This window comes from Orcinus orca, chromosome 3 (genome assembly GCF_937001465.1).
Source record: "Orcinus orca chromosome 3, mOrcOrc1.1, whole genome shotgun sequence".
Lineage (NCBI taxonomy): Eukaryota > Metazoa > Chordata > Mammalia > Artiodactyla > Delphinidae > Orcinus > Orcinus orca.
In genome coordinates, this window is record NC_064561.1 from 87,223,515 (window position 1) to 87,247,436 (window position 23,922).

The window sequence follows — 23,922 nt, forward strand, 5'->3', positions numbered from 1 at the left end:
TTGGAATGCAAATATTCTTTGGTTTACTCATCAAAATAGCAAATAACAAAATAGCAAAAACCTTATCAGTTAAATAAAAAAGTGACATTCTTTATTTACCTATCAAACCTTACTAAACATTGAAATGCATTCATTTTCATTCCCATGTTCTTCTGGCAATATCCTGTCTTCCCTTTTGCCTTTCATCCCCCTAAATTAAATTATTCTGATGGGCTCGTCTCTAACGTAAAGATTGTTTTATCATTCTTAAAACCACTTACTTTTTATTGTCCCAATATCGGGAATGATCTAGATTTCCTCTTTGTCTCTTACATTTAAAACAGGTATGAAAAATGGAGATTCCATCAGCACATTTTCAAGATGACATAAGTTAAGCCCTCAGCAAGCATTTCAAGGCAATGGTATGCCATTTTGGGGAATTTTCATGTTTTGGGAAGTATTACTGTTGGTACTGAAAAACAGGACTCGATTCCAGAAGCATAGTCTTATGTTAGACATTATTCATAATGTCAAATACAATTGGTTTCTACAATATTGATTTCAGAGAAGCAGTTTTCTATTTTTCTGAAGGTTCAATGTGACTGCCTTAATTCTTGAATCTTAATTCTTAATTAAGATGGAATTCTTGAATGTCAGTGACAAAGTCTTTAACAAAAGATTTTTTAACAAAAGGTAAACGTGAAAATGGAATTGTTTCAAAAGGAGAAATGACAGTAAGAGAGAGCTCTTGGCTTTTTAAAAGAGGTACACATACATAGTAAGGAATAAAGGTGAATCAAAATACACAATTCTGTACATGACAGAAATATCCAATGTGCCACCAACATAACAACTGCCCTAAAAAAGATGTCTTGAGGTTTGGAGCCACACGTATCTTTCTTTATATAACTCTATATTTGCATCACGCAACCATACATCTTCCCATGATCTGCTAACCGCTGGGAAGCTTTTTACCAGAATATTTGGCAATATGCTTTGCTTCAAATAAAACAAGCCTCATAAAACATTAGCATTAATGTCTGACAACTGAATTGGGCAAAGTCTTTCTGAAATATGTGTAATCTTTAAAACATTATTTTTTTTCTTCATAAATCAGCAGTGCTCCATCTTCAAATAAATCACGAGCAGTCACAATCTCAACTCACATGCTCATATGTTCTCTTCATCTAACATTTTGTTGATGCCATCACACAGTTTTTGTAAGTGGGGTTTAAAACTTCCGAAGGGATTATACAAGGCAGCCAAGAAATCACAATCTGAAAAATGATCAAAGACATTATTAACCCGTCCATGTGACTTGGCGGTGAGGTGACGCTGGATGACCTGGTGGAGCATCTCTCTACACTCATTTAACAGCCTGGATAACACATTCCGGTCAAAGGTGAAATCCACCTGATGGAAACTGACCACGGTCATAGCAAGTTGATGAACTTTCTTCTTGAATTTCTCCATCAGTGCCAGCTCATCTTGGTTAAACTGATTATTCCTGTAAAGAATGGCCAGCTTGATGACTGTTTTGATGAGGTTTTTGATGATCTTCTCTGCCTCCTTCTTGTTCTGGGTGTACTCCTTGGTCACCCTGTAGAGCTCATCCAGCACTTCGCTGCTCGTGTCATCGATTAAGGTGGTAGCGACGGATTTGGACGCCATTTTACCCAAGATCTTCTTTTGTGCCTGAACGGCCAGGTTTTTGGAATTAAAGACATCTGTGGCCACTAAAAACAAAGGGGAGGAGGAGGATAAAAATTCAGTAAATATCAGCAAGAGAAGCAAATTAAAAATCTCATTGGAAGGAGTATTTTCCTTCCCATTTTCCCACTCTACGGTTTGCCTCCCATCTACTGACATTAGTTTCTGTTCAGAAAAGAACTAAAATAATTTTCCTACATTTTGGGGAATTAGGTTCTCATTGGTGAAATTAATGGGTGGTTGTGCATAATCTTTAAGGTTTTTTGGCAATTCAAGTGTTTTACACCTTCTGCTTTGTAGCCAATACATTGTTTAGCAGTTTAAGGACTCTGGGGGTGGGGGAGGGATAAATCAGGAGCTTGGGATTAACATATACACCCCACTATATATAAAATAGATAACCAACAAGGACCCACTGTATAGCACAGGGAACTCTACTCAGTATTCCATAATAATATGGGAAAAAAATCTGAAAAGGAATTAATATATGTCTATGTATAACTGAGTCACTTTGCTGCACACCTGGAACTAACACTGTAAATCAACTATACTCCAATAAAATTTTTAAAAATGCTAAAATTAAAAAAAACAAGTTAAAAAAAACAAAAAACGAGTTAAAGGGCTCTGATTATAAAGATAGTATGTCTCAAGAGGCAGTAAGTTTTTCTGTTATTTTTCCCTAGTTTTAATTTTATAAGAATTACATAAGGAATATAAAATCAACTCTACAATAGTTCTCTGAGCAACAGTAACCAAGAATGATTTATAGAAACCCATTTAAATGTAAGAGGAATAAATGACAAAGCCGTGATATTGAGTAAATTGACAAATTCATGGAAGCTAATCAAAAGGAAAGCCCTGCTTTATAGTCCAAAATTTGCAAAAAGTCAAATTTCCCAAGACATTGGTCAGCATTTACCAGTTTGATCAACCTAACCACCCTGAATTTCAACTCCCCGAAGCTGAGTGTTGGAAAGAAATATTCCTTGGAGAGCTTATTGTCACTTGCTATTTCTAATGAATGGCCATTGTGACCTTTAAATTTTTCTACGATTTGAGAAAAAAAACCCTACTGTATGAACTAATGAAACGTGCCACATGAACAACATACTTTGAAAAAGCAGATGCTTAGAGTTCACTTTTGAACTCACTGATTAAATTTTCATAATTTAATTAGAGATTTAAGACACAAAAAATAAGAGCTGTATATATTAAATATTAATGAGACCCTACGTGATGCTCTTAACTTACAGCCAGTCAGTGAAGATGCTCAATAAATGTTCATTCCCTAAACCAAGTTTAGTTTTTCTCCAAAATCCTCTCCCACTCTGCGTATACTGCTTCACTACAACTGTGCTTTCTCCCTCTTCTCCTAGGTGCCTGGGTGTTGGAAAGCAGTCATTCAGTAATGAAAGATGAAAGGCTTAAAAATACAGATATGTAGGAATGAGTCAGGGCATCACTGATATTATTAGAAATAATTACGAAATTATTTCTAGTTTGGACAGGTTGGCAACATTAGAAAACAAAAAGGTAGCCGCTCCCAAATCCAGGCTGGGAAGGTACATAAGAGATTAACTCCCTCAATGTGGAACTGCCATGTCAGATTTGAAATTTGGGCCAAAGTAGCTCATGGTATATGGTACAGGTAGCCGCCAAGTGATTCCTAATGACCAGGATGTCATTCAGAACTGTACACGGCCATACACCCTGCAAGAAAATCTTGATCGAACTAGAAATGGTGCCCTCACAAATGCTGATATTTAAACTTGTGAAACATGAACTGAAACTGCAGAAGAACTGAAATTGATTTTGAGAAAGAAAAGGAAAGTGAAAGAGCACGAGAAATAGCCAACTTGACAAAGAGAGTTTCCAAGCTTTTTAATACTTTCATCATTTAAGCAGCAGTCCATTTCTATTCCTACTCTTCAATAGTTTGCAAGAGTGTATGGCTTTACACGAAAGAATTTATGTCAAAATGAACGGCACACGTGTAGTTACTTAATATTAATATTACCATATTAAGACCAGGGACCATCTTCCACGACTCAACTTAAGACACAGACCTCTACAAATAATAAACCTTATTTATATAGGAAGGGATACCCCCAAATTTTCAGATACACAGTAACCAACTAGGATTTCAGGAATTTATTTTATATAAAGTTGAAAGTTTATTGTTTTTAATTGATTAGAGTGTGGCACCGTCTACAGACATCCCATCTGGGATTTACTGCAATGCCTATTAAATGGCGATACCGTACATTGTGAAATAATCGAAACCAGAGGGAGATGGGTTCGAAGGATTCCCCTGTGCTCCTTTTTCCAAGGCTGCACTTGCAAGTTCGTATGTCTTTTAAACTAGTTTTCTTATTAAATCTAAACTTCCCATGTAATTGCAAGCATAAAGACAAAATAACTCTATGGTGTAGCGCTTTAACTTCTCGCAAGAGAAAGGCGGCTGCCAACTAAGCAAGATCATTCTCCATTTACTAGGAACCCAAACTAAACCAGGACAGAGACGTTGACCTCTGAGGCTTTCACGTTTGTTTCAAAGGAACTTCAAACCCTGTTCTAGAAACACAGCAACAGCTTCATACTTTCATCTTATCCTTTGGATTATATCCAGTACAGTCATCTTTGAAAATGAGGATGAAACTCGTTCTCCCCCTCCTCAGGGAAGACATGCATGCAGTAGATTTCTTTCCTAGCATTAGTGAAGGCTTTTTCAGAGCCAACTGGGAGCTGTGGCTGAGAGCTGCTGGCCAGGACTGTGTGGTCTGTGATCATGAAATATGATTATTTTTTTCTTGCAAATTAACTGCCTTTGGCCATTCCTGCTCAGGCTTGTTTGTCAGTTCCACATCCTCCACTAGATCGATTAAATGTCTGGTGTATCTCACAGCTAGTCCTGGACCAAGTTTTTCTCCTTCACAGTCCTCACCCCTGTGTGATCTCAACCACTTCCATGGCTTCAGATATCACCCATGTGCCAATGACTCCCACAGTTATAACTCAGCCTTGACCTCCTTTCCGGACTCATTTTGCAAATGCACTCAAGGTTTTTCTTTTCCTTGGCTATTTTGCAGGCATCGCAAATATACCATGTCCAAAACTGAATCCTCGATTCCCTCCTGCCCCCAAAGGGCTCCTCCTCCATTCTTTATTATCTTAATTAATAGCATCCCTTCCATCCTTGTGCTCAAGTCAGAGACCTGGGAGTCGTCCACTATACCATCCCCTCCCTTACCCAGTCCATTACCAAGTTCTTTCCATCCTACCTTCCTCCAATTCTCTAAATTCTATCCAATTCCCTCCATCTCCATGGACAACAGCCCAGTCCAAGCCCCTTTCCAATCGCTTCCAATGTAGTAGCCAGGGTTTTTAAAAATGGAAATTAGAAAATGATGCTTCACTTAAATTCTTTGCTAACCATTGCACTTCCTTGTTCCTGAAATCCTCATCATTTGCTAACATTTTCATTGTCTGCCTTCCTTTAATAGAATGTAAGCACTTTGAGAGCAGAAGCTGTAAATCTTATTCACTGTGTCGTCTCCTGGACCTACAAGGGTGCCTGGTACACGGCACTTCTGACAGAAGCAGGAGTCAACTGCCCCCCTCTCTTCACTATACTTAAATACTTCTCTGTGAAAACATGCTGACCTGCAAAATGAGAGTTCTAAATACACATGTGGGTGTTTGTTTGTTTGTTTTAAAAGCTAGAGAAACAGATATTTGCTTTACCTGGTTAAATATGTGGTTTTCTTCCTTTGAAGTGTACCTCAGAGTGTGGTTTCTCTTACTGTCATAAATCAGTTCCTTTAAAGAGGAAAGATTTAGCAATCCAAGTGTCCATCGACAGATGAATGGATAGAGAAGATGTGGTATATGTACACAATGGAATATTACTCAACCATAAAAATAATGAAACACTGCCATTTGCAGCAACATGGATGGACCTAGAGATTATCATACTAAGTGAAGTCAGACAGAGAAAGATGAATATCATAAGATATCACTTATATGTGGAATCTAAAAAAAAATGATATAAATGAATTTATTTATAAAACAGAAATAGACTCACAGACATAGAAAATAAACTTATGGTTACCAGAGGGGATGGGGTGGGGAGATAAATTAGGAGCTTGGGATTAACATATACACACTACAATGTATAAAAGAGATCAACAACAAGGACCTACTGTATAGCACAGGGAACTATATTCAATGTCTTATAACAACCTATAATGGAAAATAATCTGACATATATATATATATAACTGAATCATTGTACTGTACACTTGAAGCTAACACAACACTGTAAATTAACTATAATTTAAAAAATGCAAATGTAAAAAAAATAAAGAGGAAAGATTTATTATGTACAACGAGAAAACATCAAAGGACAGTAATACAAATATTTAGCATAAAAGCAGGGTACAGTGGTTCTGACTTGAGCTACAGTGGAAGATTAAACACAGGCCCACCTCTCCCTCTGTCTGGATCTATGATGAAAAACACATAACCAAAGGTATGCCCAGGAAGCAACTAAGATGTATGAATAGGAGATGTTCTCAAAGAAGAAAGTGCTGGAAGTACTGATTCACTTGTGTTTAAAAATATACATGTACGCTGTTGACTAATGAAAAATGATACCTTATATCAAAAACATACAAAGGATTACCACTACATCAAAACCATTTAAGACTGTTTTCAGAAATATGTGTGAATGTTATTTGACATCTACTTATCTCACTGCCCCTCCTCTACATCTTTACATCGCCTTTCTTGGGTTAATCAAACAGTCCATTTCAGCAATGTTTGCTGTAAGGCAAACTGATATTTAGGGAATCCTGCTTTTAGCATCAACAATTATAAATCTGGAGATAAACACTGATGTCAAAGTTATAATGACCCTGTATAAAAGGAAAAAAGTGCTTAGAATAGGGGGAAAAACCCCAAAACCTTTTCATGACATTAATTAATGAAAAACTATAGTTCTCTGAAATTAACAAGAATTACCCATAATATTACCCCAGTTAAGAAAATGCTAATATAGTGAAGTACTCAAGTCACTTTCTTTACAACCTCACCATCAAATACATAATTTTTCACCCATCAAATTTGTTATACTTGGAACTTTTAAACGGTGACTACAGATGCACATATATGTCATTGCTAATTCTTGCCTAGTTAAAATTTGATCCAGTGGGCCCAGTAGTAGGAAGGATGGAAAAGAAAACAATTTGAAGAGCACGACTGGCTGTTTTGGTCTGTTAGTAAAAGTTCTTTAAACAAATATATAACCTTAGCTCTCTTGCATTTGAATTACTCCAAATCTAAATGGGGCTTAGTAAAAAGACAGCTTTGGGGATAAGAATGGAGCCATAACCAACAGTAAACACTGTCACAAGAAGTTAAACAGCTAAGAGTTGACCTCCCTACATTGGGATTTGGTAGTGCTCCAGGAGAAAAGCAAGGAATTGTTGGGACACTGCTGATATATGTGTGACACTAGCCTCCACACTCAAAAATTCCAAAGTGGGAAATTCAACAGGATAGAGAAGAAACAAAAAACCAAAAAGAAAAAAGAAAGAAAAAGAGAGTGAGGGGTGGGGAGAGGGCTATATCAGCAGAAGCAGCAGACATTCAAACTGCGGGAGGGGCTGACCCTGGAAGGACCAGAAGAAATGACCATGGCAGCAAGCTGGAGGCAATCTTATCCAGAGAGAAAAAGACAAGTGCCGGGACCCTTAACCCCCAATCGCCCTCAGGTCACAGATGGAGACTCTAACACAAAAGAACATAGTCTTGAGAAAAATCAATACATCTAAGGTCCTTAACCTGATGGCGAATGCAAAGTTGGGTGTGTATGCATTTTCCTGACCCCAAGTGGTTGAAAACCAATGGTATGCCTCATCACAGGGACAAGCTAAGTCATTCACTCTGTGTCTTCTACCACCTTCAGAAAAGTACATGCTCATTTAAAAAGTCAACATATTAAAGAAGACAAATGTCAGGGAAGGTGGTGACTTTAAAAAGGGCTGAAAAAGAAAAAAAAAATCACTGGATGGTTTTCAATGGAGTACTGGGAATTATAAAGCACCCCCTTGCAGCCTCCTTTCCTTGTTCTTTACGTAGCTATTTCACAACTCTAAGTAAATCTGGTAGTGCAAATGGCTCTTTTCCACAGATACAAATAAATTCTGTCTAGTGAAGGTGCAATTGCTCCCTCATTTTCTTGTCTGCCTGTGTTACACTTGGCATTCTCCTTTGAAACGATTATAAGAGCTTACTGTTCCTCATTAGTTAACGAGTTAAGTAAAATCTTCGGCATGTCCCTTTTGTATTTTTATGAGACTCATGAGTTGATCTTCTTAAAAACATACCTTTTAACACATATTACGATTTTTTCATCAAAACCATATAAAGTAAAACAGAACAAACCAAAACAAAACTGCAGTCTATATAACCCTTTAGTGAGAACTAGTACATGTTTCCTGCAGCAACTAATTTCCCCAGGGTCCTGGAAAAGAAGAGTGTACTTATAAAAGTCCAATATTCCGTAGCTGATGGTTCCATGAACTGCCATACTGCTCAGGCATATTACTGAGACTCAGTTTCCCCATCTACAAGATGGGACTAATGATCCCCACCTCTTGGAGTGGTTGCAAAGATAAATGGACATGGAGCACAGAGGAGGATCTCACAGAATACCCATCACTGAACAGCTTTCTCCACAGGTTTGTTTAAAGAAGTCAACAAATTAAACTTCAAATACCTTCTGAGGTTCTCTGGTACTGAATGACATTTGGTGAAAATTAATCAACCCCTTCCGGAAGTAACATGGAGCTTAGAAATGCAAAATGCCAGACGGTTGTATGAAAACAAAGACCTCACACGGTTTAGTGAATAACGAGTTATAGATCCTTTCCGTGATGACATTAAAAAAACTAAAATATATTAAAATTTCCTTTATCGGGGAATTTCTCTTTTTCTTAGGTGTTGAATCTGTTGTTAGCAATAGATTCAGTACCACAAGGACTGTGATAGGTAACACAAGTGTATTTTGTCTAGAGAAAACTGGCCCCAGGAGAACAGAATTGAAGCACCCCACAAAAAGACAAACAGTATCAGCGTCCATACAAAGCTGTGCAAGAGAGGAAACAATGTAAAGGAAGTGGGCCACATATAAAGCCAAAGTGAAAGTCCATGGAGGCCAACAAGATTACTCCATAAAGTCCTAGCTTCTCCCCCAGACTTCCCAAAGCTTCCCAGAGAACTAGAGACCCAAAGGCAGGACTTCCTGCCAAGTAAGAACAGCATGGACGGAAACAAAAGATCAAGGTCGAGAGTCCTGGGTTGTAGACCTGGGTGCAATTCAATTTCTTTGAATCTGTTTTCTCATCTGCTAAGTAGGGCATCATTTCAAGGTGGTATGGCTTAAGTGAGAGTTACTGAGTTACAAATCAGAAAACCCCCAGCAGCGTGCTGGGCTCATGACGACAGACCACAAATGCACACTGAGTTTTGCTCCCTTATTGAATACACTTGAGATAGAGAAGCAGGAATTCAAATCCAATATTTACACACACTGTATTCTTTCTACTCGTTTCTCTTTATATCTTCTATTTTCCAAATTTGTAGACAAGAGGAATTATGTCCTAAAGAAAACACTATGAAGGCTTTTCCCCGTGTGACCTTGGGCTGTTTTTGTTGCTTGAATTCTAGAAACTTTTCATCACGATTTTGGGTTCAACTGTGTGTCTTTCATTCCTGTGGCTTACTTTTGTGATGATTTTGAAATTGAAAATGTCATTTCCTAAGTTTCAACACCTTTAACGTCATATTAGACTCCATCTCTGCTTTTTTTTTTTTTGGTTAATTTGCTCCAGGAATCATGTTGACTCCTTGACTGCTTTCTGAAAGGCATAAACTCTGACAAGATATCCCTGCTGCCTCTAGGTGCACTAATACCAGGATTGGAAGAAAGTTTGATGATATTTATATGAAGTGGTATGGTTGGATCCCACGGAATGTCAGTCTTGTAAATGTTAGAAAAGAGGTTACAGGAATAGAAATGAATTTTGTGGCTACTCAGAGTGAGAGGTTTACAGTCATAAGAACCCACTGGCTAGCCACCATATTTTGAACTTATACTACATTATCCCCAGAACTGCCTAGAATATGCATTATCTTATTGAAATTTCACAACAATCCCAAGAGGGAGGTTGTCATTATCCCCATTTACAGATACAGTAACGGAGGCCCAGAGAAATTAAGTTGCTCTCTCAAGGCCATACAGTCAGTAAGTGGAAGAGAGGAACTTGATCCCAGATATGTCCAATTCCAAGCTATTCTCTTAAGAATTATGTTACAACACACAAGCATAAAAAAAGCTCTCTCTTGAAGTATGAGAAGACCTAATAATATTTGACTAAGTGAAGTGAAATAAAAGAAAAAAAAAAGAGAGCAGGTCTCCCTTGGAGGAAAGACATGGATTCCATAAGGTAGATCAACCCAGCTGGGCTTGAAATAGCCTGTATTTCCAGGGAAAACTCAGAATAGTTTTAAAACATTGAAAAATATAATTAAAAAGAATAATATGCTTACGTTACTCAAAAGCCGGAGTGTAAATATTTAAAGTGAGAAGTCTCTCTCAGCTTTGCCACCACTACGCAGTACTGATGTCAACCACTGCTGCCCAGAGGTAACAACTATTTTTAGACTTTTGGTATCCTTTCAGATTTGCTGTCTCTTCTGCATAGATAAGCATATATATGAATAGATAGATTCTGAGCAAGGTGAAGAGGTCTTAAAGGCTTGCAATTCTTAAGAAATGCTACTTTTGAGTGATGAGAGACTATAAACTGCATAATTCCAGTTTATGGAATTCTATAATTCCTTGCACGACTCTGACATAAAATGGTGAGATGCCAGAGGCACATGGCTATTACCTTTGTTCCCATACATGTAGTAGCAATAAGAGTCCTTCAGGGAGTGATGAGAAGGTAGTAAGTATGAAACAGAAGTCTTTATTTAATTGGGGGAGGGTGAAGTTATGATTAGAGCAATTGTGCAGAGTTTATCATCCAAATGGGGTCCCTTCGAAAAGGGCACTATCAGTAATTACACTATGACAACAAATCTGTGATTGTTCCAGCAGGTAAATGTAAGTGGTCACTAAAGACTACTTAACGACTCAGGCACTAAAGACACTCAAGACTAAATAAGAAAGGGTCAAAAGTAAGGGTTACCCAAATATTTAGGACCCGAGAAATTTCTTGGGAACCCCACAAGAGCACTAGCCAGCTTTTATTCCGAATTATGTTAAAAACAACAAAAACCTAATTCTTCAAGAAGTTAAGAGTCTTAAGTAGGGGGTGGCAGGGGTGATTCCCTCGAGCTAAATACATTTGGGAAACGATGTATACAAAGGTCCCATTTGAGTTGCAAAAAATGTACTAATAATATTAGAGGTCTTGAGGATTAGTGCAGTAAAGTAACATTTTTATTTTACCTACCCAAGTTTTCCAACCTAACTTCTCAGACGACCCATTAACAAGTTTGTAGGATAAGGTCAGTGAGAATTATTGGCTAACAAACTGACTTGAGTTCTTGCTAATCCTCTGGAACGGATTCACAATTGTCTTGTGCAAAGAGAGTCAGGCAAAGCCAGGTAATGTGGTGACTGTGAACGTGGGCTCCAGAGGCACACCGTCTGGGTCAGAAGCCTGGTTCTGCCACTGAGTGCCCGTGTCCCGGGGGCTAATTACCTAACCTCTCTGTGCCTCAGTATCCCCATATGCAAATGAGGATACCTGAGGTTGTTATGAAGATTAAATGAGAATAATCCATATAAAGTGCTTAGGGTAGTGCCAGATATTTAAAAATTGCGTCAGTTAACATGAACTATTATTACTGTTGTCATTAATGTTGTCATCCTGATTCTTAAGGTAGATATTGTAGAAGATCGGCTGGTATGGGATGATCGAGTCTTGTGATCATGACTTGTGAAACAGGAGTGAGGAAAGAAGAGAGGACATTAACCTGAAGACACGAATCATTCAACAAAACTTCTGAGTGTTTATAATGTTGTGGTTTCAGAGATAAACAACCGATCCTTTCTCTCCAGTTCTCTCCGGACACTCAGTTTAATGTGGCATTGGGGTGCGGGGCAGATGAGCACACAGCTTGGCAGAATCCTAAACGTGACGGTAGCAAAGAGAGGGAATGATAATTTTGCTCAAAGGGGTGATGGAGGGAAACTAGGTTTGCAGAAGGTTTCACAAGTGGAGACTGACCCAGGAGGTTGCCTTAAAAGAAAAAGAAGACTCTGCTTTACAGAAATAAATGTGACTGCATTCCAGGGTGACCTACAGAATTCCTACAGGCGAGTTAGGGATTAAAAATTCTGCCCGGCAGCGTACCTATCTATATGTTAGAAACCCAAGGATGCATGTGGGTCCTATGGCTTTTAGAGAAACTTTAAACACAAACTATGTATAGCTTGTTGTCGAGGCCCAGGAAAACTTACTACAAAGGTACTCAGTTTGCGAGAAAGCACTGGCAGGGAGAGGACAGATACAGCAGGTACTTGGGCAGCATTCTCCGTGGCAAGGCCCACGTGCATCAGAAGGGCCTGGAGCTTTCTTCGAAATGCAGATTGTCAGACCCACTGAATCAGAATCCTCAGGACTGCAGTCTAAGAAGCTGCATTTGGAAGAAGCACCCTGATGGATGGTTCTGAGGGAGAGTAAAGTTGGAGGACCCCTACTCTGAGGTGTACTCCTACAATGCTGTACTTTACAATTTTCCAATAGACACACTTTGGCCATGAAGACATGCTCTAAGTAGCCTGTGAACAGATGTAACTTCCCAGTCAATTTTTTTTTCACCCAAAACTAGACGTGAGCTTGTGCACAGAATGCAGAGAAAATGTTCTCAGAAAACAGCTTATTATATTAAAGCCTCCAAGAGAATAGAAAAGTTAGTCTCTTTAAATGATACTTTAACCAAAATTTGAACAGGGCCTAATAATTCTATCACTAAGCTTCATATGGGTTTGAAATTAAATAAAAATATCCTACATGTGTTTATACCAAACTGACTTTAGTGAACTATTCTTTTTCTTTTTAAATTAAATGAACCCTTCCTTATTTATTACATTGGATTAGGATACCATATATTTTTCTTGAAGACTTTTCAATTAAGCTGGGTTTATTTACATATTTTCTTGAGGACATGAAGCCTTTCCATTGTTGATATAATTCAAGCTTCCACCAGATTGTGGAGGAAAATCCTCTAAACAAGCTCCACGATTTTCTACACTTTTCCACTCCCTAAGTTCTCGCATCCTGCCAGAGGCCCTGGCTCCGGATGAATATTTATATTCACGCCGGGCTTCGAAAACCAGTAACAGACTTTAAAAGCCAACGCACTGAAGTGCAGTTTAATTATCGAACCAGCCCCTAAAACTGGCATCGATGGTCAACACACCCTGTCTGGTCTCCTGGCCCTATAACGAAGACAAGCAGACAGTCAAATTAGAGCTGACATTTGCATGGCACTCCACAGTATGCAAAATATTTGCACTATAACACTTCCATGTGTTTATGAAAGGGTTTGTTCTGCTTTCATCCTCTTATTATTATTTAACCCTGAAGAAGCAGATGAGAGAACTGACGCTTAGTAGTCAAGGGACTTGTCCAAGGGCACTGAATGAGGGGCAGAGCCGAGGTACATGGCAGCCAACTATGGTGCATGGCTGCTCTGTAAGAAAAGTGAATTTTCTATCAAATGCTGTGATGTTCCTGAGCCAGCTGCATAATCCCACTTTTTAGAGCTTATCTGCTCCCCAAGATAAAGCAACTCCTTGAACCAAAAAATAAGGAGGATGGGTCTCACACATCAGAGAAGAGAAAAAAAAATAAAGAAAATAAAAATTATGTGTCCACCCTGCTCCATTCCTGAAAAAGTCCTGCTCGTCCTTTAAGGCTCAGTTTAAACACCACCACTTCCAAGAAGGTTTTCCAAATCCAGCGGGGACGTAATCTCCCAAATCCAAAGAAAAGAATAAAGTGTTCCCTCTTCTAATGTATTTTCTGCCTCGTGGGAGAATTAAATTCCTATCTTATCTTACTTGATTATAATCCTTGACAACTAAGGTACCACTCTATTCATCTCTCTATTCTTCAAAGTGCATTAACACCTGCCCTCCAGCTACCATGGAGTGAAACAAACCCCACTGCTCTAATCTGCTTCCATGGAACCTATCACTATCTTCTCCGGCAATTCATGAAGATGTGTCAGGAAATCAATTCAATTTCATATATCTAGAGCTTAACAAATAAATTTACTTATCCTCCATGGACAATATGCATTTTCTTTTCTTTTTTTTGTCTACTGCTTTTCTCCCCTGTCCTTTGCCAGAACATACAGAATGACCAGCAACTTTTGTTTGGCGAAGTGACCATATTTAGCTAACTCAATCCCTACAGCAAATGTTCTGGAATTTTTCATGAAAATATCCCAAAGCCATCTGTTTGAGTATTTTAGGAGCAGTGACTTCTTGGCCTCAGCTTGGGCATCTGTCAAATATGCATCCTGGCATAGCCTCCCCACATTCTTGACAAAACCTTTCCACAATAACTGTATGAAAAGGTTAAGCTGGTCCAGCATTTTATAGCCATGTCAAGCCCTAAGAGGCCAGATCCCATTAAAGGTAAGCAAATGGTAAGATGGGATCTGCTGGGCCTTAAAGTGAACTATCTCATTCCAAGTATCAAGATACACTGAAGCTCTAAAACTCCAGGAGATAACCTTGAAAAAAGAAAACCCAGTGTGCTTACAGCTGGCTACCTCCAGTGTGGCACTCAGGTTCTCTGTAAAGTGATTTCTACCCCTCTTTCTAACCTTTTCTCCCTGCTCTTAATGCTCAGGTATCCTCCATTGTTTTATTTAGATCAGGATGCCTTGTAGAGGTTGTAACCTGGACACCCCGTTGTTTGGCCTGTACAGTGTTGTATTCATCTTAGAGTTAGTGGTCCACGTTTTAAAAAATTTAACCTCAAAAATCTGTGTTTTTGATTTTTTTTTTTTTTTTTAATAATCATAAGACCTGACCAAAACGGGCCCACATTCCCACACGGCAACCGTGGTCTTGAGGTAAGTTGTGGCTGCCGCCTTTAGAAGGAGAACACCCTGCCTGGTTTACCACAGGTCCTCCCTGGCCATCACCACCCAGTTACATTCAGCTCCTGGGTTTGGCAACCATTTGTGTGGATGACTTCGCCTTAAAGAAATAAATGGGACTACATTTCAGAGCCAACCTACGGAACTCCTATGGGCTCTTTGGAATTAGAATTCTGCCCCGCAGAATTCTACCTGTATGTCAGAAACAGAAGGGCATGTGTAAGTCCCATGGATTTTAGAAATAATTTAAACCTAAATTATGTATGGTCAGTGAGTGTCTACGGAAGGTCTGCTGGGTAAAAAGGTAGGAAGGTTAAGAGTAATAATAATTTGTTTTCATAACACTTGTTATTTAGTTACAGGCATCAAAATCTCCCCCTAATTTCTACAGAATGTGTTCGCTGAGTCTCAGAGAGGTGGTGAATTTGCCAAATTTCTAAATATCCTGGGAGAAGTGGAACTTGGATTTTCCATACCAGTTTGGAGCGCTACACAGTAAACAGACTTTTAGCAGAAAAGCCTTCTCCCAGTCAGTCACTCATTCATTCACTTAACACATTTTTTACTCAGCACCAAAATGCCTGCTCTCAAGAAGCACAGATTCTAGTAGAGGGAAACCTAAGACACAAAACCTAAGACACATTAAACAATGTGTATAAACAGGTCAAATAGTGGCAGGGGGCTAGAAAAAAGTAAAGGGAGTGTGTGTGTTTTTGCTGGGGGGCGGGGTAGTGAGGAGACTGGGGGTGAGGGGGAGACTATGCTATTTTATCCCTGCTATTTTAGTCAGGGAAGGCCTTTCTGGAAAGGTGACATTCGAGCAGAAACTTGAAGGAAGCAAGGGGGAGCCATCTTGGGTGAAATCCTATCCATTCCTCAATGATCCTTCCCAAATATATCTTCCTTGAAGGCTTTATTGACTAACCCTGTCAGAAATGTTCTATCCTCTCTCTCACTCTTTTTGCAAACTGCTTTACATCATAATTATTTGCTTCCATTTTCCCTGAAAGTAAAATCTTTGTGATTGGTTATAATTTATTATGTATTCCTTGCCACAATAAATGCTCAATTAATCTTTAAAATGTATCTGCTGGGTCAAAAAGATTCCCAGGTTGTTCTGGGGGAACAGGAAGCCAGGGGAGGAGTGAGAAAAGAGTACTGGTTTTTTATAAGACATAAGAAACTATAAATGAATTATTTTAATTAGGTATCATATCTCAAATACTTTAATTAAGTAGCATATCTCAAATACTTAATTAGGTAGCATACCTCAAATATCATATCTCAAATTTACCTAAGAAACGAATATTGCAATATAATCCTTTGGAAAAAATTTATTCTAAATGAGTCCATTCGTAACTTAAGATAGGCATCCAAAAAAAAAAAAGTCATCTTTTGATAACACTTGAAACTGGTAAAAATTACTGAATAACCCACACTCTGCAGAGATAAGATAATTCTGTTTTTCAGAGAGATGTTGCTTTTTTAAGATTAAAAAAGGCATTTTTTAAGGATATATTCATAAGAAACTGGAAATTTAAAAAGGCATAAACTCTTCCTTTCTTTGCTAGTTTGTTAAATAAAAAGTTGAAAATTAAGTTAGGGTTATAATATAAAAATCTTAAGTTTTCTATTTTGTCCTTATTGAAATTGGCTAACTTCAAATTATATTTAGAATTAAAAATAATAAAACCAAACAGTTTTGTTAAAATAATCATAATTCTTTCATGTTGAGTCATACTTGGTATATTAAACTCATTTTTCCATTAAAGAAAATAACTAAAAAAGGTCATTATAGTCAATCTCTTTTAAGAACTAAAAATCATTTCCTTAAGTACATTAACTTGCTGTCTTAGAGATGGATTACTTCCCTAATGGTAGATATTTGGGTAAAATAAACTTTGGCAAATAACGTAACCAATCAATTTTACCACCAGTTGCCAAATAACAACAAAATAAATCACTTCTCTGAAACACTTTGGCAGCGCCCACCTTTCTGTAGTTTTGTCTTTCCACCCACTCACTCAGTGCTCCAGAATTAAGGCCACCATCCCACCTCTCCCCATTTCTGTCACCAGTCCTACTTTTAGAGATGGAAGAAGCCATGGAGACCACAGGCGGAAAACAGAGGCCCAGAGGTTAATGCAGGGTTACAATATGACCCCCATTAACTCCTGGTCGCTGGCTTCCCTGGGGAAAGGTGGTTTGGGATTATCAAAAGTAGCAAAGAGTAATTCCTCCATTTAAAACAGAGCTTACAAACTTTGGGCTGGCAACACATTTTGGTTGGGCCCCCATAATTTTTTTTTTCTTTTTAAAACCAAGATAAAATTCATATCACATGAAAATCACCATTGTAGGGCTTCCCTGGTGGCGCAGTGGTTCAGAGTCCGCCTGCCGATGCAGGGGACACAGGTTTGTGCCCTGGTCTGGGAATATCCCACATGCCGCGGAGCAGCTAGGCCCGTGAGCCATGGCCACTGAGCCTGTGCGTCCGGAGGCTGTGCTCTGCAACGGGAGAGGCCACAACAGTGAGAGGCCCGTGTAACGCAAAAAAAAAAAAAAAAAAATCACCATTGTAACCATCTCAAAAGGATAAAACTCAGTGATTTTTATTATATTCACAATGGGCAACAATCATCATTATCTAATTCCAGAACACTTCATCAACCCCAAAATGGGCCCTCATAATGTTTTAATTTTGTTTTTCTAATTAGTAAAAACCATGTAAAAGTTGGGAGCATTGACCTAAAAATTCACATTTCCCATTTCTCAAGAAAAATCTGACCTTCTGGTAACATTTGGGGGCAAGGGGTACAAGGGAGTAAGAAACAGGTCCTGTCCAGTTAACCACCTGGCCACACGCCCACAGAGGCCAGGAAATGAGCCAAGACCTGTGAGTTAGCCACCCCTGCTTTAAAGGCTCAGGGACTCAAATCCTTCTGAATCACTTTTCAGACCTGGGTGTGACTCTGGCAGTGATTCCAAAGCGCTCGCAGCCCTCTGTTCCCCTAGCTGGCAATCAAGCTGAGCAAGAAGACTTCCTAGTTCTGACTTGTCAACACATCTCTAGGCTTCCACCACCTTCTCCTCCAAATGCCTTGCATTTTCCACCCCAGCATATTTGCTGAAATCTCTCTCTTCACTGAAAAAGCCATCCTGTGTGTACCTGAGCAGCACTCTAAACCCTCATCCTTTGAGCACCACTGTCACAACTTGCCTTTGCTTTTTTTTTTTTTTTTTTTGCGGTACGCGGGCCTCTCAGTGTTGTGGCCTCTCCAGTTGCGGAGCACAGGCTCCGGACGCGCAGGCTCAGCGGCCATGGCTCACGGGCCTAGCCGCTCCGCGGCATGTGGGATCTTCCCGGACCGGGACACGAACCCGTGTTCCCTGCATCGGCAGGCGGACTCTCAACCACTGCGCCACCAGGGAAGCCCAGTTTATTGTAGTTTCTAGATTCCACATATAACTGATAACATACAGTATTTGTCTTTCTCTGCCTGACTTATTTCACTTAGCATAAAGTCCATCTGTGTTGCTGCAAATACTTGCCTTTGTTTTCTACTTACTATCTGTATTTTATTTCCCTCTGGTTATTTGTTATTGAAAAAAATTTATTTATCAAAGGAACCATATACACAATGTGAATGGAAACTGCTACTCCTCCCCTAAATATACCATAATCATAAAAATCATTAAAAATTTGTTAAATCAAAAAAAATTTGTTAAATCATAAAAATTATTTCACTGAGGAAAAAAAAACCCATTACTGTTCATTTCTAGCCAGATATCGCTGTCTGCCAAAGGCCATGAGCCCCATGTCTAACTGCGTGGCACAAAAGGGGTGAGTCAGTGTGAATAAGGTGGCAAAGGTCACACAGCCCCAAAAAGGCATTCTCTGGGAATGATGTAAAGGATTCCAAGGGAGCTGAAAGGGACTAATCGTCTTGTAAAGTTACTGAAGATGATCTTACTCTGTGCCTGGGGCCTCCTAAAATCATTTACCGTACCGCCACCAACGGTACAGCCACCACATTTTGGGAAATCCTGTCCAAAGCTTCCTGCCAATGCATTCATCTCAACAGTTGTGCCTCAGAGGTCTCGGCCACGGATAGCCCTTCCTGAACCTCTCTAACCCGGATGTGGCATCCCCCTTGTATGTACTTCCTCGTGTACATGTCTGACATCTTCTCCGGACTGAAAGGCCCTCAAGGACAGAGACAGGTCTTCCATACTACATAATCTTCTCTGGTGAAAGCTACTGGCATTAACTTACACCTGGTCAGATTCGTGGCATATGCCTGTCTTGACATCCCCAGCGAGGAGAGTTTTGAAGTGACTTTAAAAAATTGCAAACCAGTTTCTAAATGAACTAAAACATGTCCTAATAGATAAAGTGCCCAATATGGTGAAAGACACAGGGATAAATAACTGCATACCTTTGCTTTCTTAAATTTAAGGATTTTATAAAGCACTGAATACAATTACTATTGGTGTGCTAAGTAAGAGCTATCCTATTTAGGTCAGGTTTTGTTTTAAAGGTAAGGAAGTGTGCCTAGCAGGCTGGGAAGGGGGTAGGTGTCTAGGCTTTGTTTCTGGGGTGGACAGAGGGGTTGAGCACCTTCTGTGATGACTCCGGGTGTCACACATGCCCAGAAAGAATCGGTTCACACTACCTGGCTCAACTTGATAAAGAGACACAGGACAAAGATTTCCACAGGCAAATAAAAGCAGTGTCTACTAACCTAACATTAAATATATATATATATATATATATATATATAGGGAGAGAGAGAGAGAGAGAGAGACAATTTGTGATGCTCAATTTGTACTTTTATGGTATCCAGATTAATCTAAAAGATTGGAGGCCTTATAAGATCAGTACACACGGTGCACATGATGCTCATTTATAAGGCTAGAAATAAAATTTTCTGAGTCAAATGATTAGCAAGTTTTATGATCATATCTTTGTTCTTGGGAAATATTCCTGATCATATCTAGTGGTTATTTTATATTGATAAATAATAGAACCTCCAATTAAAGCATTGTTTCTATGGAGAAAGACAATCTACTTTTTTTGAAATTTTCTTTTTCATATGATTTCTAATACCCTCAGTCCTGCAAAAATAGAAGATATCTTAGAAGAATAATGTTGAATTTATCTCTAAGGTGAGACAATGTAAATTGTAAAGATTACATGCTTAGGAAAAAGATGAATCAAGTCTTTAGAATGTATGATTTGAGTCAGTTTCTAAATCTGAAAATTAAATCTATCCTAACCGAAAAGTTTCCCCCTTGAACTAATCTCCTGTTAATTTTCAATTCATGTCATTCAGTCTACTCCTGCTTTGAAAAGGATGGTGAGGGGAGTTAACAAATTTGCCAGAAACAATGGCTTTTCCTCTTACATTTTCAGCATCCTTTTTTTTTTTTTTTGGCTGTGTTGGGTCTTCGTTGCTGTGCGCGGGCTTCCTCTAGTTGCGGTGAGTGGGGACTACTCTTTGTTGCAGTGTGTGGGCTCTAGGCACATGGGCTTCAGTAGTTGTGGCATGCGGGCTCAGTAGTTGTGGCTTGCGGGCTCTAGAGCACAGGCTCAGTAGTTGTGGTGCACGAGCTTAGTTGCTCCGTGGCATGTGGGATCTTCCCAGACCAGGGTTCAAACCCGTGTCCCCTGCATTGGCAGGTGGATTCTTAACCACTGCGCCACCAGGGGAGCCCCTTTCAGCATCCATTTTTAATGCCATTTGTTGATCTTAGAATGAAGGAAACAGATGCTACTGTTGGACATGAAATGTCATCTCATACAGTATTTTTAAGCTGTCAGCTGTACAGTTAGTCTTTATTTAGGCAATGGACAAGTGCTTCTCTGTACCTTTATTTCCCTGAAACATACAAATACACAAATGCCAGAACTCCGCCCACTTTCCAATGCAGGGCATGATCTATAGGAAATATCCAAAATGAATTCTGCCATATTTTCCCTGTTGACAAATCAAAATGAACTCTTTTTCCACTACATACTACAGAATAAAATAAAACCATATGTCGTACTACCCCCACTGAAACTTAGAAACCATGTTTAAATGAATGTTTAGAGACTCTAGCTAACCTCAAAAGAAACTGAATTCTTGAATAGCAAGTGTCTAGCATCTATGAGTATTTTTCTTCCATTAAATTGGTATTTTCACAAAATAGAGCAACCTTAGATACAGGCCAAAAAAAAAAAAAAAGAGAATGTTTTAGAATTCTTGGATTAAGATTCTAGGTTCCAAATGTAGGCCTCAATAATCTCCCAGGTCTCCAAAGTTTTAATGTCTCCTAATAAAGTATCAAGGGGTCAGAGGTTGGGTCATCTTTTCTTGAGCTGACTTACAGCTCACTTCATTCTGATGGAGGAAAAAGAATCTGAAATATTTTAATACAGTATTTTTTTTCATCATGAGGGATAGCTGAAAAATGACCGGAACACTGGTTGGAGGCTAGTGTTGGGTCAGTAGAGGTCTTAGTAACAGTTATTCCCTTGTCTTTGGGCTCAAGGCAAAGCGGTGGCCACTTTGGGAGCCCTCCTGGTCTTAGAGGCAAGATTTTCTTTTCAGGCACAATTCATATTATTTTGATCAGCAGTGTGCCTTTATCATCCATTATTTTATAGAACTTCTGAGCATGTATGTGCATGGTTAAAGAGGGCTGAGGCCTTCCATTTGCTGTCAAATTCTGATGAAGTCCATTTCTTACCTTCTAGATATAAAGAAGTGAAAGCTGAGATTTTAGTTGTTAGAAGGCTTTACCCAGCCCCAAAGCGTTTTACATCTGGATCTGCCCACTGTTTCTCTGTCCCTCAATCAACTAACATCTTTTTCTTCTCTAATCTTTCTCCTAAAATTGCTTTTTATTTTAAACTAGATTTAACTAGTGATAAGCTACAATGGCTGGAACGCAAGAAGAACTCCACAGATGTACAATTCCAATGAGCTGAAACAGAGAGATGCTTCTGTGGCAACAACAGCTACAAAAAACTAGTGAGAAAAAAAAAGAGGCATTTCAAACACAAGAGTTGCCTAAAACACTCCCTTTTCTATTGCCCCACAAGATGTGCCAGAAGTGCACTGATAATGAAGCCCACCTGACCCAAATTTGAAAGACAACTCTCCAGTTCCCATCAACTTTTCAACAGAGTAATAAGTTAGCCTGTTACAGACTCCAGCAGCCTAGACAGTTCTGGTCTGGTTAAAGCCCACCCATGGGTCTGTGCTGAGCCTAGGCATGACCACTGTGATTCAAAACACTAGGTAAGAGACTGATTATCACCCCGAAGGCTTCCAAGGAACCAGCACAAAGAAAGTCCTAACAGGCCTTCTCTTAAATGCCCCTCATATGCACAGTATATTCTGAATGTCCATCTTGGTTTCAGCTGACAGCTGGCACCATGGATGGTATAACCACTTACCGAGCACAGTCCCCTCCTGTACCTAAAACCCAGACAGCAAGGCCAGATGATGACTCATCATCAATGTTTGGATAATCCATCAATCTCATGAAAATAGCAGAGGTTTAAATTCTGCAAAATATTTTACCCTCTGGACCACATGTCTACCCTCACACTTCATTGGTTACCAAGTATTTTCCGTTTCCCTACACTGTGCCCAACATCATAAAAACTAGAAGAGTCTTGCCACAACAAGGCGACAAAGATAGAGAAGTAGTCTTCACGACAGAGGTAGAGAAGATTAACATTTCAGATCAGGGAATCATTTTATTCAGTGAAAGTTTGGCTTGTATACACAGTTCCCCTTTTCCCCCTGAAAACATCTGACTGGAACAGGTATAGGTTATTTGGAGCACAGGAGTCCTATATTTTTAAAAGACTTGATTTTTATCAAGTTCTAATCCAAGGCATAGCAGGGACTATTCTACTCTGTCCTGCCTGGAACTCGAAAACAGAGAAGACGGTAAAGAGGAGCACAGGAGAAGAAACATCATTTCAGAGTCACAGCCACATTCTGCTCAAGTATGGTAAATAGAACCCCGCTCTTTATAAATTTATGATTTATTTCTAAATTTGGCAAATAAAGCTGAGTTGTCCCAAAGAACCATTACAGACCTCACCCTAACCCAAACTAAAAATATTTTGCATGCATTTTGTATTTTAAATCATCATTCTCTGGCAAGTTTCTTATTTGAAAAACAAATAGAAGCTCAAACACCTGCACAGAGTTAAGAGAAACACTTTTTTGTTGTTGTTGTTAGAGACTCTCATCTAATAAATGTTGTCTCTAATTCAGCATTTCCAAAGAACATGGCATTAAGACTTCTTAAATCCCTAAGACCAAAAAGAAAAAAGAAAAAAAAATGCTGTTTAGAATTAGAAAGAAAGGAGAGAAAAAACTGTATTAAGAGAGGGAAAGTTATGTTATTTAGGGAGACAGCAAGACAAAATAAAATATGAAGTTATCTTTGAAGTCCTGAAACAATAACCGTGTGCAGAGAGGTGCTAAAAAACCTTTTGGTATCTGTCAAAATAGTATAGATTCTTCCTAAGTTGCTATCTGACAAAAGAAATCGAAGAATCACTAGAATGATTGGAAGTAACTTTGGGGGAAAAAAATGCTGCTTCAAGTATACCTTAGATTCAAGAAGACAAGTCTTGAGTATACAGTTGTCTGGGCACGTTCTTGACGCTTTCAGTTTAAGCTGCTACATACGCAGGTGAAGATTATTTCCCCATTACCTACCTCAGGAGGGGTGATGATTTAAAAGGAGCTAAAAATAAAGGAGGCAACAAGGAAAGAATACTGACTCGAGCTGATTCTCACGTCTATTCAAATATCCTCTTATTTCATTAAAAAAAACCAAAACCCACCAACACCATAAAGTTTCAATCTGTATAACAGAAAATGTCAGGTGAAGTGACGGCCTGGTAAAAGTGAGAAAGCCAAGTGGCTGCTGAGAGCTTCACACTTATAGCCATGTTGAACTGAGTGACAAAGATCTATTCTGTCCAGAAATCCCCCACTTTATTTTTAAGCCTGGAAACTGGTT

General features: G+C 39.0%; 1 protein-coding gene across 8 annotated transcripts in view; it reads right to left on the reverse strand.

Annotated features, from left to right (window-relative positions):
* TNFAIP8 (TNF alpha induced protein 8) overlaps positions 1-23,922 on the reverse strand; it is a 122,536-nt gene continuing 98,614 nt past the window's right edge. For 7 of the 8 annotated variants that reach the window (XM_033423817.2, XM_012532192.3, XM_049708507.1 and 4 more), the window contains exon 2: positions 1-1,715. In XM_033423817.2, coding sequence (XP_033279708.1) covers positions 1,150-1,715 — 566 coding nt within the window. In that variant the 3' untranslated portion in view covers positions 1-1,149. Of the gene's footprint in view, positions 1,716-2,940; positions 3,431-23,922 lie in introns of those variants that run through there. The other variant, XM_033423820.2, reaches the window with a different exon arrangement.